The 16,756-nt window shown below is 43.2% G+C and overlaps 1 protein-coding gene across 22 annotated transcripts in view; it reads left to right on the forward strand.

Moving 5' to 3' along the window:
• Nucleotides 1-16,423, forward strand: part of SETD5 (SET domain containing 5) — an 88,168-nt gene extending 71,745 nt beyond the window's left edge. For 16 of the 22 annotated variants that reach the window (XM_081821426.1, XM_081821421.1, XM_081821401.1 and 13 more), the window contains 6 exons: nt 738-794; nt 2,669-3,139; nt 5,805-6,103; nt 6,968-7,101; nt 7,867-7,955; nt 8,334-16,423. In XM_081821426.1, coding sequence (XP_081677552.1) covers nt 738-794; nt 2,669-3,139; nt 5,805-6,103; nt 6,968-7,101; nt 7,867-7,955; nt 8,334-8,942 — 1,659 coding nt within the window. In that variant the 3' untranslated portion in view covers nt 8,943-16,423. The remainder of the gene's footprint in view (nt 1-737; nt 795-2,668; nt 3,140-5,804; nt 6,104-6,967; nt 7,102-7,866; nt 7,956-8,333) is intronic. The other 6 variants (XM_081821464.1, XM_081821518.1, XM_081821479.1 and 3 more) reach the window with 1 other exon arrangement.
• Nucleotides 16,424-16,756: the final 333 nt, after the last annotated feature.

Consider the following 16,756-nt stretch of genomic DNA (forward strand, 5'->3'; position numbering starts at 1 on the left):
AAAAAAAAAAAAAAATGTTCCCCTCTGCTCCCCACCCCACACCGCCCCGCCCCATTCCCAGAAGTACAAGGGATTTTAATTTGAGAGAACATTGGTACGTAGGGATGTTCAGATCCAGTTAGATTATGCCATAAACGATCTAGCCTATAAGCTAGATTTCATTCTGTCTCCTGTAACTGTTATTCAGGAGGAGCTGGCCATCTCCCTAGCCCCATCATCCCCAGCATGCTCAGCACTTTGCCTGGACAGTGGTGGCAAGCCTGAACCACTCAGGAGAATGGAGAAATAGGACTTTCAGAAGGAAGTGTGGGACAAAAAAAGATTCCCCTATGGAGGAATAAGTGGTAGGATACCCATCATTAATAAATACTATAGGCTGCTCAACTGTCATCAGATGTAGAACAGAATTTCAAATGAAATTATAGTGTACAATTTCACCAATCTAAATTTTTTGTTAACTGCTTAAGATGTTTACGTACAGCATGAAACATTATAAACGGTTTATCCCTAAATGCTTTCAAGGACACCAGGAAGCATTTTTAACCAGTCATTCTGTCCATTGAGATGAATTCTGCAGTTAAACATTTTCCCTGTGCATTCTTTTCCCTCCCCCTGCCCCCACCACAAAAAGTTGTGGCTAACCATCTATGCTTGCTTTTTATTTTATTTTTTTGTTTGTTTTGTTTTGCTTCTTGACTTCGGATAGATGAATAACAAGATGCTTTTCCCTCCTCTAGAACATATCCTCCCCTGAGAGTTCCCCTGCGAATAGGCCCGAGTCCCTGTCACCCGAGGTAGTTATCACACCATCTCAATCACACTTGGAGGCTGAGAGTGAGTGTGCATGAGTGTGTGGGAGGGCTGGGGGGTCCGAATGAATGGGCAGTAGGCTGAAGAGCAACCAATCAGTCGCTGTAAGTTGAATGAATCTTCCCATGTGTGACTGGATCACTCAGAACTTTCAATGTAGATGGAGGAAAATGAAGGGGTGTGTGTGTGTGTGTGTGTGTGTGTGGTGGGGTTTGTTGTTTGGGGGAGGGGGGCTGAAGAGTTCTTTTAAAGAATAGAATCTGGAAGTCAAGTTTAAAGCAAGCTGAAGATGTGGGAACCTTGGTAAAGAAAGTAACAACTAAGGTGTGTTTGTTAAATAAGGAAAACTGAAATCAAAAGTTGGTAGGAGCTCTTTTGATATTTATTATCTTGGGCTGAGAAAGGATCAGTTTATACTGGAAAAGTTAGGCAGTGATTTAGGTCTTGTTTCAGGGTTAATCTGACAGCTCTGTTTTAACTGGATGTTTGGGGCTTTGGTTGATAGACTGAACAGCTTGTTTAGAAAAGGGAGGGTCCTGCCTCTCTGCTTTCTCCGTTTTCTTTGTAGCTCCTTACTGGGTATACAAGGAAATTAAGTCAGCCCATGGCTTCTATGACACAGGCCTTCCTTATGTAGTAGTGGAGATGTGGTGGCAGACAAGTGGTATCTCTTAGGATGTCCAATTGAGTGTTTTTCTCAGGCACCCTACTGCTGTGGAGATGTAAAATTCAGATTTTAGTGCTAGAGTTTTTTAATTATTATAAGATTTGGACAAATGTAGTAATGATTAACTCTGTGAATCCACATGGAGCCTTTTTCCTCTTGAAGAGAAAGCTGTAGTCTCTCATAACCTTTCAGAAATTAAATGAACTGTTAACTCTACCCCTTTCCAGTTAAAAAATTAGTGCTAAACTTAGTGATAGTTGATAAAACTCTGAATCAGTATTTTATAGATCAGTGTGAAACGAAAAAGGTTGTATTCTAGTGCACTAGAGGTTTTCTGGGTGTTTTTTACTCTTGTAAGGAAATCATGGTGTGACATCTGGATTTTTGGTACCATTCTTTCTAGAGAGTCAGTAATAGTTGACCTAGTGGTGGAAAATCTTGGCGTTGGGAGGTAATGATAACCAAAGAGTAGATATGGTTTATTTTTGACACAATTCAGCATTTCGAATGCAGTGATGGGCATTAGTGGTCTTGAGGTATGTGGACATACATCAGAGGATAAAGAACTGAGTGGCCAGAAAGTTTTATGAGAAGCACACATACTTAATAGTGAAAGTGAGTAGAGAACTGGTTGGTTGATGTCTTTAACTAATACCATTTTCCTTTACTAAACCAGTAACTTAAATACCGACTTTCTACTTACTACTCTCTTTCCCTTTTTCCCTCCTCCCACCTTCCATCAGTATTAAATACAAATGAATAACACCAGAAGCCAGTTATCTTAAGACACCAGTCTCACCTCTGTAGCATACATGGGGCTCAGGTAAATCCCTGATTATACTTCCAGTCCCTTAATGTCATACAAGGTGACTCAGCAAACCTGATGAAAGGCTAAGCAGGCAAAATAGTCACATTTAGCCAATTGTTTAATTCTGATTTTCCCAGACTTCTCATCCAGAAAACTTTAAAGCAATTTGTGAAAGGCCGGCATTCTATAGTAATCTGGCCTGTATATACTATTGCTCCATGGGACTTTTACAGATGTTAATGGCTTTCTTGTACTTCCATCCTTCTTACCCCATCCCTCTTACCTTTCACCTGTGCCCCTCTCATTTCCCTTCCTTTCTGCGCTTTGACTTTTTCCTTCCCCCACCTCCTCCTCCATGTCTCTGTTGATTTTTATTCTTTCAGCTTTGTCACCGGAAAGACCTGGACTTGACAAAAGTAGGCTACCTTGACTCCAACACTAACAGCTGTGCTGACAGACCTTCCCTGATCAACTCAGGTCCTTCTGACCTGGCTCCTCATCCCTCTATCGGAACCCCCTCTGAGACTGGCTTTTCAAGCAGGAGTGGAGATGGACATCAGACCCTTGCAAGGAACTCGGACCAGGCATTTCGGACAGAGTTTAACTTAATGTACGCCTACTCCCCATTGAACGCTATGCCTCGAGCAGATGGATTATATCGAGGGTCTCCCCTAGTAGGGGATAGGAAGCCTTTACATTTGGACGGGGGATATTGTTCCCCTGCAGAAGGGTTTCCCAGCAGATATGAACATGGTTTTATGAAAGACCTCTCTCGTGGATCCATGTCACCTGGTGGTGAAAGGGCTTGTGAAGGAGTCCCATCTGCCCCCCAGAACCCACCGCAGAGGAAAAAGGTAAGTGTTCTACCTTATATAGGCCCTTTTGAAGCATATTAACTAAGCAAGTCAGTAGATATTTATTGAGTGAACCACCATGTGTTCAGCACCATTTTCTGTGTGAGGAAAACAGAGACATAAGACGTGATCTCTGCCATGTCTTGTGAAAGCCAAGACTGTTTTGTTTTAAAGATTTTATTTATTTGAGAGACAGGGTGGGGGGGGCATGCACAAGGGGAGGGACAGAGGGAGAGGGAGAAGCAGACTCCCCGCTGAGGAGGGAGCCAGAAGCAGGGCTCACTCCTAGGACTCCGGGATCATGACCTGAGCTAAAGGCAGACACTTAACCAACTGAGCCACCCAGGCACCACTGTTTTGTTTTGTTTTGTTTTTTTAGACAAGACTGTTTTAATACAATTTGATGAATGTTACAAATTTTCAGCAAATTTAAATGCCTGCCATGTATGTGCTGTACACATGCTATGCAATCAAAGGATAGAACAATGAAAAAGAATAATGCTAATTGTATTATTTAGCACTTCCCATGTGTTAAGTGTTTTCTTAGCATTATATCCTCACAGTAATCCTGTAAGATGGGTAATTTCCCATTTTGCAGATGAAGAAACTAAGGCAAGTTGAGTGACTTGCCCATGGTCACATAGCTAGTAAATGGAAGAGCCAGGAAAGTGCCCAGGTCTGATTCCTGATTTCATGCTCTTACTGCCATTGTGCTATATATTGCTTCCTAAGTTCTGCCCTAATGGAGCTTAAAGCAAGTGAGACTGAGGTAAGCAGATAATTATATTAATAAGTAATTAATTACAGTGGCAGTGGATGCTCCAGAGGAGTTCTTCACATATAGTAAGAACACCTTAGCCACAACCTGGCCTGCTCATATATGTGGAGGGTACATTGAGAACAAACAAGAGGCTCCTAGCTAGTTGAGAGGTGGTGGAGTGAGAGATGACAGGTCACTCACTGATTTAGCTGATCTCATACGGTAAGTAGGAAGCAGTCTGCCAACAAACAAGGGTAAGGATGTTACGGAAGAGAGAGCAGAACTCTTAGCTGTGTGACACTCCATTGAGTGGGCAACAGGGATGCAGTGTGGTTGCAAACAGTTGAATGCTGCTGTAGTACCTGGTGAAAGGTGGGGAGAGTCAGGAGCGGAGAGTATGGTAAGAGATGGTTGGAACAGGGCCAGGCCATAGATTGCTGGCCACAGGTTGGGACTTAACTTGTAAGTAATGCCTGTTCAAGAAATTACAAAGCCCAAAATGTGCTTTTTATGTCAGTGGGTTTCAACTAGGGGCATTTGAAAATGCATGGGAGTATTTTGGGTTGCCACGGCAACTTCCATTTATTGTGCAGGGCTAGAGATGTTAAATGTTCTATGTGTGTGACAGTCTCACACAATTGCAGGATATCGGTAGTAGTCTCGTTGAAATGTAGCCTAGTGACTTTTGATACTTGCATTTCAATGAAATACATTACCAGAATTTATTATTATGAATTCTCGTCCAAGACTGCGTATGGAAAATGCATACACAAGATGGTACTACTTTACATTTTGGTTATATTTTACATTTGAACAGAAAAATGAGAGCTCTGAGGGAATAAAAGGCAGAAACACTGGCAGATAACTTGGAATAAGATAGCAGTGGGTTTAGAAGACTGTGTATGAACAGCATTGACCATCAGGAGCAAAAATTAAAATGTCTTTGGATTTCTGGTTTCATTTATTATGTACAACAGTGATTGAAATCATGATTTGTTATTTGAGAATTGTTGAGTACCTGCTGTCGGTCAGGTGCTGTGCTGGATTTTAAAGATGAAAAGCCAGAAAAATTTGGTCTTCGCCCTGGTAGAACATACAGTTTAGTGGAGGAAAAATCAAGACACTGTAACAGGTTGACAGCCAGTGTAGGCAGTGCGCTGTAACAGCAGTGAGGAGGTACGCTGGGCAGGCCAGGGAGGAGAGCTGTGTTTTGGCAATCAAGAGAGAATGAGGCAGAGCTGGGGAAAAGTTTCCAAGTGTACATTTCCTAGACTAGCTTGCTGCAATATAAACTGCAAATCATTCTTTTCTCTTTTTACACTAGTTTCCCTGTGTGTAAGACAGAAACAGTAATAAATCCCTCCATGTATCTTGAAAAATTGAACACATCTAAGAGCCCTGAAGCGTTGGCTTTTTCTGTTGTTTTTTTCTTGTCTGTCTCTCTTTTTTTTTTTTTTTTTTAAACAACTGACTCTGGGGATTCTTAGGGATTGGGAAAGAGCTGTTAGATCACCTGGAAGACCTTTTCAAACTACACAGCTCCAACTCCCCTTTCCCTTTTCTAGGTGTTACCATTGTAGCTAACAGCTGGTAGCACGCTTCTGTTACTGGGTCACTGTGATCTCAGTTTTCTGAAGGCAGAAAAAAGATTGAGGTCTGCTGGTGAACACTGTTCTTCAAAAATGTCATCTCCTAGCGTATTTTCTTCTCCTTACCAATTTCTGACTGATTTAAGTATGTAGCTGTGCTCAGATCTCTCACATCTCAAGGAAGGGTTGCTAGTGTTGGTGCCTGCTTTGTTTGCATGGCAGGCTAGCGATTTATGAGGGTTCCGTCTTCTTTCTCTATTGCTAGTGATCCACTGACGATGTCTAGCTAGAGTTCTGCTTCTTGTTTCCCTCCCAGGTATCCCTCCTGGAGTACCGAAAACGGAAACAAGAAGCCAAGGAGAATTCGGCTGGTGGGGGAGGTGACTCTGCACAGAGCAAAAGCAAGTCTGCAGGAGCTGGGCAAGGCAGCAGCAACTCACTTTCTGACACTGGTGCCCATGGTGTGCAGGGATCCTCAATCCGAACTCCATCTTCCCCTCACAAAAAATTCTCCCCATCTCATTCCTCTGTGTCCCATATGGAGGCGGTAAGCCCATCAGATTCCAGAGGCACTTCATCTCACTGCAGACCTCAAGAGAATATCAGCAGTAGGTGGTAAGTTTATGTTTGATGCTGAAATAATTAAATTCAAGAGGGAAGTATACATGTAGAATCATTCCCAGTTTTACCTAAAATGTATGGGAACACTTATCTGAGAAAGGCAGCCAAGAGTGCCATCCATGCTGTGCAGCTGATTTAATAGTATCAGCCACGACCCCTCCTACAACGCCCTCAGCTTTACAGAAGCAAAGGATTGCCACCGAACCTGCAGAACAACAGCACTTTGGACGCCATATAGTTGGGGACACACACAGATGAGCTATTTTATTTGCTGGGCACTAAAACTGCCTCTTCTATTTTTTCATTTCGTATGAAAGGTAAGTCAGGAGTTCAGATCAGTTCCACTTAAATTACAACAGAAGTCTCAGTTGCGCACAGCTAGCATGTACAGAAAGATAAGACATATTCTGAAAGGACTTATCTGGTTAGGGGAGACCACAAGTAGATAAGTAACACTGTAAGTAAATAAATAATAAATTACAAGTATTGAGCATCAAATGAGAGATCTTGAACTAAAGCAATGAAGTCTGGGAAAGAAGAGACCTGACTCAAATGAGTGATGTTTATTAATCCATAGAGCATTTATTGAATTACTACTATGTGCCAGGCCCATGACTTCACAGAAGAGAAAAATTTAGCATTTCACAATAGGGGTTAAATGCAGACATCTTTAAATTACTTTTTTCTATAGTTTAAGGCAAGAGAAAATACCTTGTTTAAAATTGGTCCTGAAGAAAATAATGTCTAAGAGGATGTTGTAAGAGAATGCATTGTACAGCCTTCGTCAGAGCTTCATTTGTTCCAGACTCTTGACTCTGAAGTCCTGTGGCATAAACTTGCACCCTGTTCCTTTTACAGGATGGTTCCCACGTCAGTGGAACGACTCCGAGAAGGAGGGAGCATCCCCAAGGTCCTCCGAAGCAGTGTGAGGGTGGCCCAAAAAGGAGAGCCTTCTCCCACGTGGGAGAGTAACATCACAGAAAAAGACTCAGGTGAGCCCATGGCCTTCTGCTGCCAGCCAGGTTTAGGAACACACGAGCCAGGCTCTATACTAAGTGCTCACCAAATGCTGGACTGAGGTGAGTCAGTTTCTTACGCAGTTGGGCTCCACTGGAGGGAAGGTTCCAGGTCAGTCTTGCTTCCACTGTTCTGGGCTATAGCATTCCTAAGATCTTGCATCCATTAAGTGTTCTCTTTCTTTCTCTCTCTGTCCCTCCCTCCCTCTCTCCCTTTCTCTCTCTCTACCTCTCTGTCCCCCCTCTTTCTCTCTCTCCCTCTCTCTCCCTTTTTTCCCAAGAGATACCTTCTGTAACTCTTCTCTGCAAAGGCCTGGAAATCCATTTTGATGAAGGATGAAGAGAATGAGACAGGAATCAGACAGGCATTTAAAACATCGCCCATATGGGGCGCCTGGGTGGCTCAGTTGGTTAAGCGACTGCTTTCGGCTCAGGTCATGATCCTGGAGTCCCGGGATCGAGTCCCGCATCGGGCTCCCTGCTCGGCGGGGAGTCTGCTTCTCCCTCTGACCCTCCCCCTTCTCATGTGCTCTCTCTCTCAAATAAATAAATAAAATCTTAAAAAAAAAAAAAAAAAACATCGCCCATAATTAACCACTCCATTTGCCCCTCTGGCATGCTGCACTCACCTGATTTGTTAGAAAGAAAGCGTGGGTTGGTGATAGCATTGGTGATTTGAATGAACAATGGCTATTTCTCACTTACTCTAGGAAGCCAAGTTGATTTTGTATTATCTTCCAGACCCTGCAGATGGAGAAGGCCCAGAGACACTGAGCTCAGCACTCTCTAAAGGAGCAGCCGTTTACAGCCCTTCCAGATACAGCTACCAGGTGAGACGAGAAATTGCTCATCTCTGGGCATAGGAGTATATTCTGGGTTCCAAATATTTTGTGATCCTGGCCATCCTTTGCAGTTGAGATGCCGCCTTTGCATATAGTTTCAGCAACCTTGGAAATAAGTCATCATCTGCTCACCTTCAGGTAATAAATCATGCCAAAAAAATAAATAAAGTGATCAGAGACAGCCATTTTACTGTCTTTGGTATCCTAAAAAGAACAAATGGTTAAGAAGATGAAGAAGATGAAGAAGGAGGAGGAGAAGAAGAAGAAGAAGAAGAGAAAGTAGGGTATTTTAAATATTCACAAGCCTAAATGGCTTAAATAGGGACTTTTTCACCTCCTTATGCTTTTCCTCCCGACTCTTTCTAGCTCCTGCAGTGTGATAGTCCACGGACAGAATCACAAAGCCTCCTTCAGCAGAGTTCCTCCCCCTTTAGAGGACATCCCACCCAATCTCCAGGATACAGTTATCGAACTACTGCACTGAGACCTGGAAATCCCCCCTCTCACGGTTCTTCAGAATCTTCCCTCTCTTCTACGTCCTATTCCAGCCCTGCCCACCCTGTATCCACAGACTCGTTGGCCCCATTTACGGGGACACCAGGGTATTATAGCAGCCAGCCACATTCTGGAAACAGCACTGGCAGCAATCTTCCGAGGAGGAGCTGCCCTTCTAGTGCTGCTAGCCCTACCCCACAGGGCCCCTCAGACTCGCCGACCTCAGACTCGGTCTCCCAGTCCAGCACAGGAACTCTGAGTTCCACCTCCTTCTCTCAGAACTCTAGGTCGTCATTGCCATCAGACTTACGGACTATCAGTCTGCCCAGTGCTGGGCAGTCCGCTGCCTACCAGACCTCCAGGGTATCTGCGGTTTCCAATTCACAGCACTACCCACACCGTGGGAGTGGGGGTGTACACCAGTACCGACTCCAGCCGCTGCAAGGGTCAGGAGTCAAGACTCAGACAGGACTTTCCTAGGGCTTCTGGATTTGGGCAAACAGAACTGAATGAGCCCATAGCTGCTTCCTTCCAGCTGCCTCTGGAACCTAGGCCGAGCATATTGCTGGGGAAGAGGGTACAAGGTGCCAGAGGACTGGGTCTGGTCGACAAGAAACGAGACTTGTGGTCGCGACTGGCTCTGGCCTTGGAGAAAGATGTAAATCTTGTCTGAAGCAGAGACTATAAAGAAGTTTCTCCCTGCTGTTAAGGGTACATTGTTGACAAGCAAATGGTGTTCCGGTTAGTAACGGTTCTAAGTGCAATGAGTCGTGTTGAAGCCTCTGTCTCCTGTCCTTGCCTGTAGCCTGTAGTCACTTGTGCAGTGGGGACATCTTTTTACACACACACACACACACACACACACACACACACCCTCCCCCCCAAAAAAAGTTTTCTTTTCAGAGGAAAAAAAGTGAAAAGAACCAATCTCAGAGCCCCAAGCCATCTGAGTAGTAGTAGGGTTTTTATGCACTTAAGAAGAAGGTAGGTATGGAAATGTTTGCCCTGTGACAACCATTCCCAAAGCAGGTATCTGGCCAAGATGTGTCCACCAAGAATACTCCCTACCTTTGTCTTAAAATCACTGAGAAATAGGCAGGGATGGCAAAACTTGGAATGTGCTCTGGCTGAGGGGTGCCTGGCTCTCTGAAGAAGAGCTCCTGGTCACAGGAGCAGATGATCATAGTAGATTGTCTGAGCCCCAAGCTGTTCCCACCCTTCTCCCCTCCCCAAGCTGTCTCACAGCTCAGTAACCCAGAAAGGAAGTAGGCAAAGAAAAGAGAAATAAGTGAGATGGGCCAATTGCATTGCTACTTATCAGCTGTTGGCAATAAATTTGATTAGCAAGGATCCCAGGTGTTTTGGGAATTCTTTGAATTTTATTTTTTCTACTCCCAGTTAATCAGGAGTTGATGATCCCATGAATAGGACCACCTCCATGATTAGGGAGCACGCACTTGTGACTGCAGGGTAAGAGTGGAAAGATACATTTGTGGAGTGGCACCGACAGGACTGTGATTGTGTGTGGGCATGTCCCACATTTCTTTGGGGGATGCTTATTTGAGAATGACCCAGGTGAGAGAGTTAAAAAGCCACCCACACACCTAACACTGTTCTGGATGAGAGACGCGAGCAGACTGGCTTCTCCCCATCAGTGCATTGTGCCTGTTGTACGCCCCTGGAGGAGCCCTGGAGCCAGCCCAGGTGGGGTACACAATCTTTTTAAATTCCATACGGTTGCCAGCTTATTTCTTTCACTTGTTTACTGTAATATCCGGCGTGTTTTTATTTATCTAATTTTGTATTCAGTTATAACCATGGTAGGGGTAGCAAATATATGACAGGTGTAATCCCTGGTGCTGCAGTGGACCTTACTTCTTTTCTTTTGGACAAGATAATACTGTGAGTCTCCCTCCTTCCTTCCAATTTGTTTTCTTCTTTTTTTCCCCAGCCTCTTGCATCCCCTTCTTTTCTACCCTCTCCTACAACTATCATATGCACAGTCTTCTCTCTTTGTGTGTGACTGTTACAAAATTTCACTTTTTCAAAATTGAAATCAGGTGTTTGCTCAAATGAGGGGAGATTTTTTTTTTTTTTTTAATGCTGAAACCTCAGCAGAATACTTTTCTTTTTGTTGTTTCCCCCATAAACCCATCAGTCTGGGAGAGCGTTGGGAGTGGAAATCATGTTGCCTGGGATGCTGGTTTCTTTGTATATTATATAAAACGTATGTAAATGTCTCTCCATTTGGGCTGGGGTTTGCATTCTCCCCTTGGCTTTAGCCAAGGGGAGAGGCCAGCGGGCAGGCGGCCCTCACCCTGCCTGGCACGTGCAGAGACCCCAGCCACTCTGTGTGGGCAGGGTGCTGTCAAGACCAGACCTCTGGGGGGGGTGGGGGCGGGGGGGTGGGGGGAACTCTTGGAAGGGAAGAAGTATCACTTCTTTCTCAAGTGGAGTGTTTACACCTTGCTGTAACATTTGAACTTTCACAAGAGATGTAATAATTTTGATAATAAAATTCTTAACCATAATAATCATAAAGTTGAGAACTTCTTTGTCCAATTCTCTGACCTTGCCTTGCCTGGTTTTCCTACCGCTACCCTTACCTGAAGAGGCATATGCTCTTGGTGGAGTTGTTTTGTGCATAATGGACCAGGAATATGTATTGATCTTCCTTTAGGCTTTTATGATTCAAGTCAGGTCTGTATCAAGGCCATTCAGCAACAGTGAAACTAAACGTTACAAACTGATTTGAACAGGACTGGAGTTCCTGACCTTGGCCTCATTCATTCATCAGCTATTTATTGGCCCTCTTCTTTCCCACTCAAAAACTACCAGGCATTTGTTTTGGGTGGTGGGTTTATGCTGGTTAAAATTTGAAGATGGAGATAGGCAAATAAGGTTTCATGGAGCTTATGTTCTAGAGTGGGGTGAGAACTAAACCAGTCGGTGATTTCAAATCATCATTACCATGTTATTGTTTCATAGCAGAGACGTAACTAAGGAGGTTGAAGGGACACTTTAGATTGGTTGATTAGGACAGGTCTCTGAGGAGTTGACATTTAAGCAGAGACCTCAATGATAAGGAGGCAGTTATGTGTCAATATAAATAAAGATAATTGCTGGGGAATTAGAAGAGCAGGTGCAGGAATAGACTTGATATAGTGAATGACCGGGACAGGGATAGGGGGTAGCCAATACCCAGGAAGGTAGGGGATCAGATCACATAGAGCAGGGGTCAACAAAAGTGTTTTCTGTAAAGGGCCAGATAGTATTTAGGCTTCACAAGCCATATGGTCTCTGTCACAACTGCTCAGCTCTGTCTTGTGATACAGAAACAGCCACAGGCCCTACTTGCCTGTGCTCCAATTAAATTATATTCACAGAAACATGTGGCAAGTCAGATACGGCCTGCAGGCTGTAGTTTGCTGCTCCTGATACAGAGCCTTTTGGGTTTAGTTTAAAGAATGTGGGTTCTGGGCGCCTGGGTGGCTCAGTTGGTTAGGCGACTGCCTTCGGCTCAGGTCATGATCCTGGAGTCCTGGGATCGAGTCCCACATTGGGCTCCCTGCTCGGCAGGGAGTCTGCTTCTCCCTCTGACCCTCCTCCTCTCATGCTCTCTGTCTCTCATTCTCTCTCTCTCTCTCAAATAAATAAATAAAATCTTTAAAAAAAAAAAAAAGAATGTGGGTTCTAAATACAGTGGGAGGGGAGCCTGGGTGGCTCAGTCAGTTAAGCATCTGCCTTCGGCTCAAGTCATGATCCCAGGGTCCTGGGATCGAGCCCCAGCCCCTCATCATCGTCGGCCAACTCCCTGCTCAGTAGGGAGTCTGCCTCTCCCTCTGTCCCTCCCCCTGCTGGTGCTCCCTCTCTCTCAAATATTTACAAAAATATACAGTGGGAAAGTCACTGCAGGATTTTAGGCACAGAAGTGACATGGTCTAGTTTATGGTTTGTTGTTGGTTGGTTAGTGTTTAAAAATTACTGTTTTGCTCCTGGGAGAGATGAATAGAAGCCAGGAAACCAGTTGGGAACCTATAGCAGTTATTCAAGTAGGGGGCAATACAATGGCAGCTTCTGCTAAGATGGTAACAAACAGGGATAAGGTGAAATAGTTGGAATCAGGATACATTTTGCAAGTAAACAGCAGTGCTTGCTGATGGATTGGTATGGCAGTATTTTGCTCTAACATTTGTTTGACAAATACTTACTGAGGGCTATGATAGACTTCATTTTGCTAATAAGCACATGAGGGATTCAAAGATGGAGAAGATGCTATCCATTTCTTTAAGGAGCTTAGAAAGTAACTAGTTGATGACATAATAAAAATTTTTTTTTTCTGGGGTGCCTGGGTGGCTCAGTCGGTTAAACATCTGCCTTCAGCTCAGGTCATGATCCCAGGGTCCTGGGATTGAGCCCGGCACGCATCAGGCTCCCTGCTTGGTGGATAGCCTGTTTCTCCCTCTCCCTCTGTCTTTCCTCCTTGCTCATTCTCTCTCTCATGCTCTCTCTCTCTCTCTCACTCTCATAAAATCTTTAAAAAAAATAAAAGCTCCTTTCCTTAAAAAAAAAATTTTTTTTTCTTAGAAGATCCTTTTCTAAACTGGAATACCTAGATAACCTTCCACCAGCCACAGCTGGATTCTGCCTGGAGTCAGTAGGTGCCTGGTCCTTGTTAGAAAGCATTTTCATATACAGTGCCTTATTTGGTCTCATAATTCTGTGATAAAAGCAAGTCAGATGCAAGGGGGCGCCTGGGTGCCTCAGTTGGTTAAGCGACTGCCTTCAGCTCAGGTCATGATCCTGGAGTCCCGGGATCGAGTCCCACATCGGGCTTCCTGCTCAGCAGGGAGTCTGCTTCTCCCTCTGACCCTCCTCTCTCTCATGCTCTCTGTCTCTCATTCTCTCTCTCTCAAATAAATTAAAAAAAAAAAATCTTTAAAAGCAAGTCAGATGCTTTTTAAAGATACATGTAAAGATGAGCAATTGAGGCCTATTGCAGTGTTTCAGCATCAGTTTTATGGTGCAGGTTTCTGTTTAATTAAACAGAGATCACCCTGAAGTTAATAAAATGCATGATTGTCCAAAAGGAGTAGGCCCTTTGCTTGGAAACTACCCTGATTATCAATTCATCAATCAGAGCTTGGGCAGCCTCCATGATCTGCTGTGAGGCTCAGAGAGAGAAAGGAGTTTGCCAAAGTTCTTAACATACTGTGTGCTAAAGATTGATAAAGAGAACAACTTGGTGAAAAGCAGTTACTGGAAGAGATGGTGCCCCCTATAACTTTTACCTGCTCCTACATTCAAAACTTAACCTGGCAGAGATTCTGAAATAATACTAATGAATATTTCTCATATTCCCCATAAGAACACATAGAGCAGTCATGATAACAAAACAAAACCTTGGGCAACTCAAAAACAAAAACGTTGGCATCTGGCTGCCTCAGTCAGTGGAGCATGTGACTCTTGAACTTGGGGTCGTGAGATCAAGCCGCACATTGAGCAGAGAGCTTACTTTAGAAAACAAAAACAGAAAAACCTTGGGCAACTTTACCAAAAAATTAGGTATCCCTGTGAGCCCTGAAACAAAAGGTGGGTAGAAATAAACTGCCAATAGCCACAATACCTTCATGGTATCCCCTTCTGTTTCAGAGGAAGCCATGGAGCATCTGATCGATCTCAGAACTCTAAAACAAGTACTCACTTGGAAGTTGAGTGTACCAGGTTGAGAACAACAGCCAAAACTGTTGTACAGAGGATGCCTGCTTGGGTCTGAAGGGACCAGAGCAGTTGGTTCAAGAAAATTCTTAACCAGCAGAGTACCCAGGACAAAGGTGCACGCTGAAAAGGAACTCTATACAATCCCAATTGAGTGGGACAATCAAAATACAGATCTGGGGTGGGGAGTGCCACATTAAATGAAGTGTTTGGAATAAGAGTGAAACTAGTCCCATTAAATCCAGGATGTATTTCTTTTCCTTTTAGGAACAATATAATGGTTATTAAATAACTTCCTTTGTAACTCCTGAAAGAAACAATTGGTCATAAAGTTCTAAGCATATTTGGTGCTAAATTTGAACAGCCCTTGGGGGGCGCCTGTGTGGCTCAGTCGTTAAGCGTCTGCCTTCTGCTCGGGTCGTGATCCTGGGGTCCTGGGATTGAGCCCCGCATCCCTCTCCCACTCCCCCTGCTTGTGTTTTCTCTCGCTGTGTCTCTCTCTGTCAAATAAATAAATAAAATCTTTAATAAAAAAATAAACAGCTCTTGGGACGCCTGGGTGGCTCAGTCGGTTAAGCATCTGCCTTCAGCTCAGGTCATGATCCCAGGTTCTTGGGATTGAATCCCCCATCAGGCTCCCTACTCAATGGGGAATCTGCTTCTCCCTCTGGCCTGCCGCTCCTCCTGCTTGTGCTCGCTCACTCACTTGCTCTCTCTCTCATAAATAAAATTTTAAAAATAACCTTAGAAAAATAAACAGCTCTTGTTTGCACAGTCCACATTTTAACAGTTATTCACTAAAAAATATAGTACCGTAGAGCCTTCAAACTAGAAAGACTCAAATCATGCCTCCTCTCTAAAAGTACAGAAAAACTAAGTCAATATAAATCTGAGTAACAAAAAGGATCCAAGTCAAATCCCAGTTAAAGGAGCAAAATCATATTCCCACCCACAATAAAAGCATGCTAAAGACTTGTACATAAACATTCTAAGTGAGAAATACCTCCAAAAACCAGAAATAGAAGGGAACTTCTTCCGCTTGGTAAAGAAGCTAAAAGAATCCTACACCTAACATACCTAGTGGTGAGAAACTAGAAGCTTTCCTATTAAAATTCAGAAGTTGCGGGGGGAGCGGTTTAAAAATCAGGAATAAGGGAAGGAAAGGAGGATGTCCACTCTTGTAGAACATTGTACTGGAAGTCCTAGATAATGCAATAGGTCAAGAAATGGAAATAAAAAGTACACAGATTGGGAAGGAAGAAGTAAAATTGTCTTTGTTCACAGATGACGTAATTGTCTTGTAGGAAATCTGAAAAAATTGACACAAAAGGGGCGCCTGAGTGGCTCAGTCATTAAGCGTCTGCCTTCGGCTCAGGTCATGAGCCCAGGGTCCTGGGATCGAGCCCCACATAGGGCTCCCTGCTCAGCGGGAAGCCTGCTTCTCCCTTTCATACTCCCCCTGCTTGTGTTCCCTCTCTCGCTGTCTCTCTCTGTGTGTCAAATAAAAAAAAAGAATTTACTCAAAAAATTCAGACTAGTAAGCATTTATAGCAAGGTTGCAGAATACAAGATTAATATACTAATATCAGTTGCTTTACTGTACCACTAACAATTCCAATTAAAATTAAAATACAACATTTACATTAGCACCAATAAAAATGAAATAGGTATAAATCTTAACAAAATATATGCAAGACTTCTATAGGGAGAACTACAAAACTGATGAAAGAAATCAAAGGAAAACTAAATAGAGATATCCCATGGTCCTGGATAGAATGTCTGTTCTTAACTGATCTATAGATTCAGAATACCAATCAGAATCCCAACAAGTTAATTTGTGAACATCAACAAATGTCAGCCAAAAGATCCAGAACAGCCAACACAATATTGAAGAGAAGAATAAAGTCAGAGGACTAACACTACCTGACTTCAAGTCTTAATAAAGGTACAGTAAAATTAAGACTGTGGTATTGGAATAAGAATAGGCAAATAGATTGATGAACAGACTGGAGTGCCCAGTAGACCTACGCTAATATAGTCAGCTGATATTTGAGAAATGAGCAAAGGCAATACAGTGAAGAAAAAGATAGTCTTTTCAACAAATGGTATTGGAACAACTGGATATCCACATGCAAAGTAACCTAGACATAATCCTTACACCCTTCACAAGAACTAACTCAAAATGGATCACAACCTAAACGTAAAATGAGAACTACTAAACAACTAGGAGAAAATCTAGAAAACTTCAGGTTTGGCAATGGCTTTTTAGATAAAACCCCAAAACCTCCATCCATGAAATATATAGTTGGTAACCTGGGCTTGATTAAAATTAACTTTTGCTCTGCAAAAGGCATTGTCAAGAGAATAGGAAGACAAACCAGACTGGAAGAAAATATTTGTCAGACACATCTGATACAGGACTGTTACTCAAAATATACAAAGAACTCTTAAAACAATAACAACCTAAAGCAATCTACAAATTCAGTGCTATCTTTATCAAAATTTCAATGGCATTTTTCACAGAAATGAATAATCCTAAAATTGGAGCCACAAAGAGCCTGAATAGCCAAAGCAAT

The sequence above is a fragment of the Leptonychotes weddellii genome, chromosome 1 (genome assembly GCF_054177405.1).
Source record: "Leptonychotes weddellii isolate Sample4059 chromosome 1, ASM5417740v2, whole genome shotgun sequence".
Lineage (NCBI taxonomy): Eukaryota > Metazoa > Chordata > Mammalia > Carnivora > Phocidae > Leptonychotes > Leptonychotes weddellii.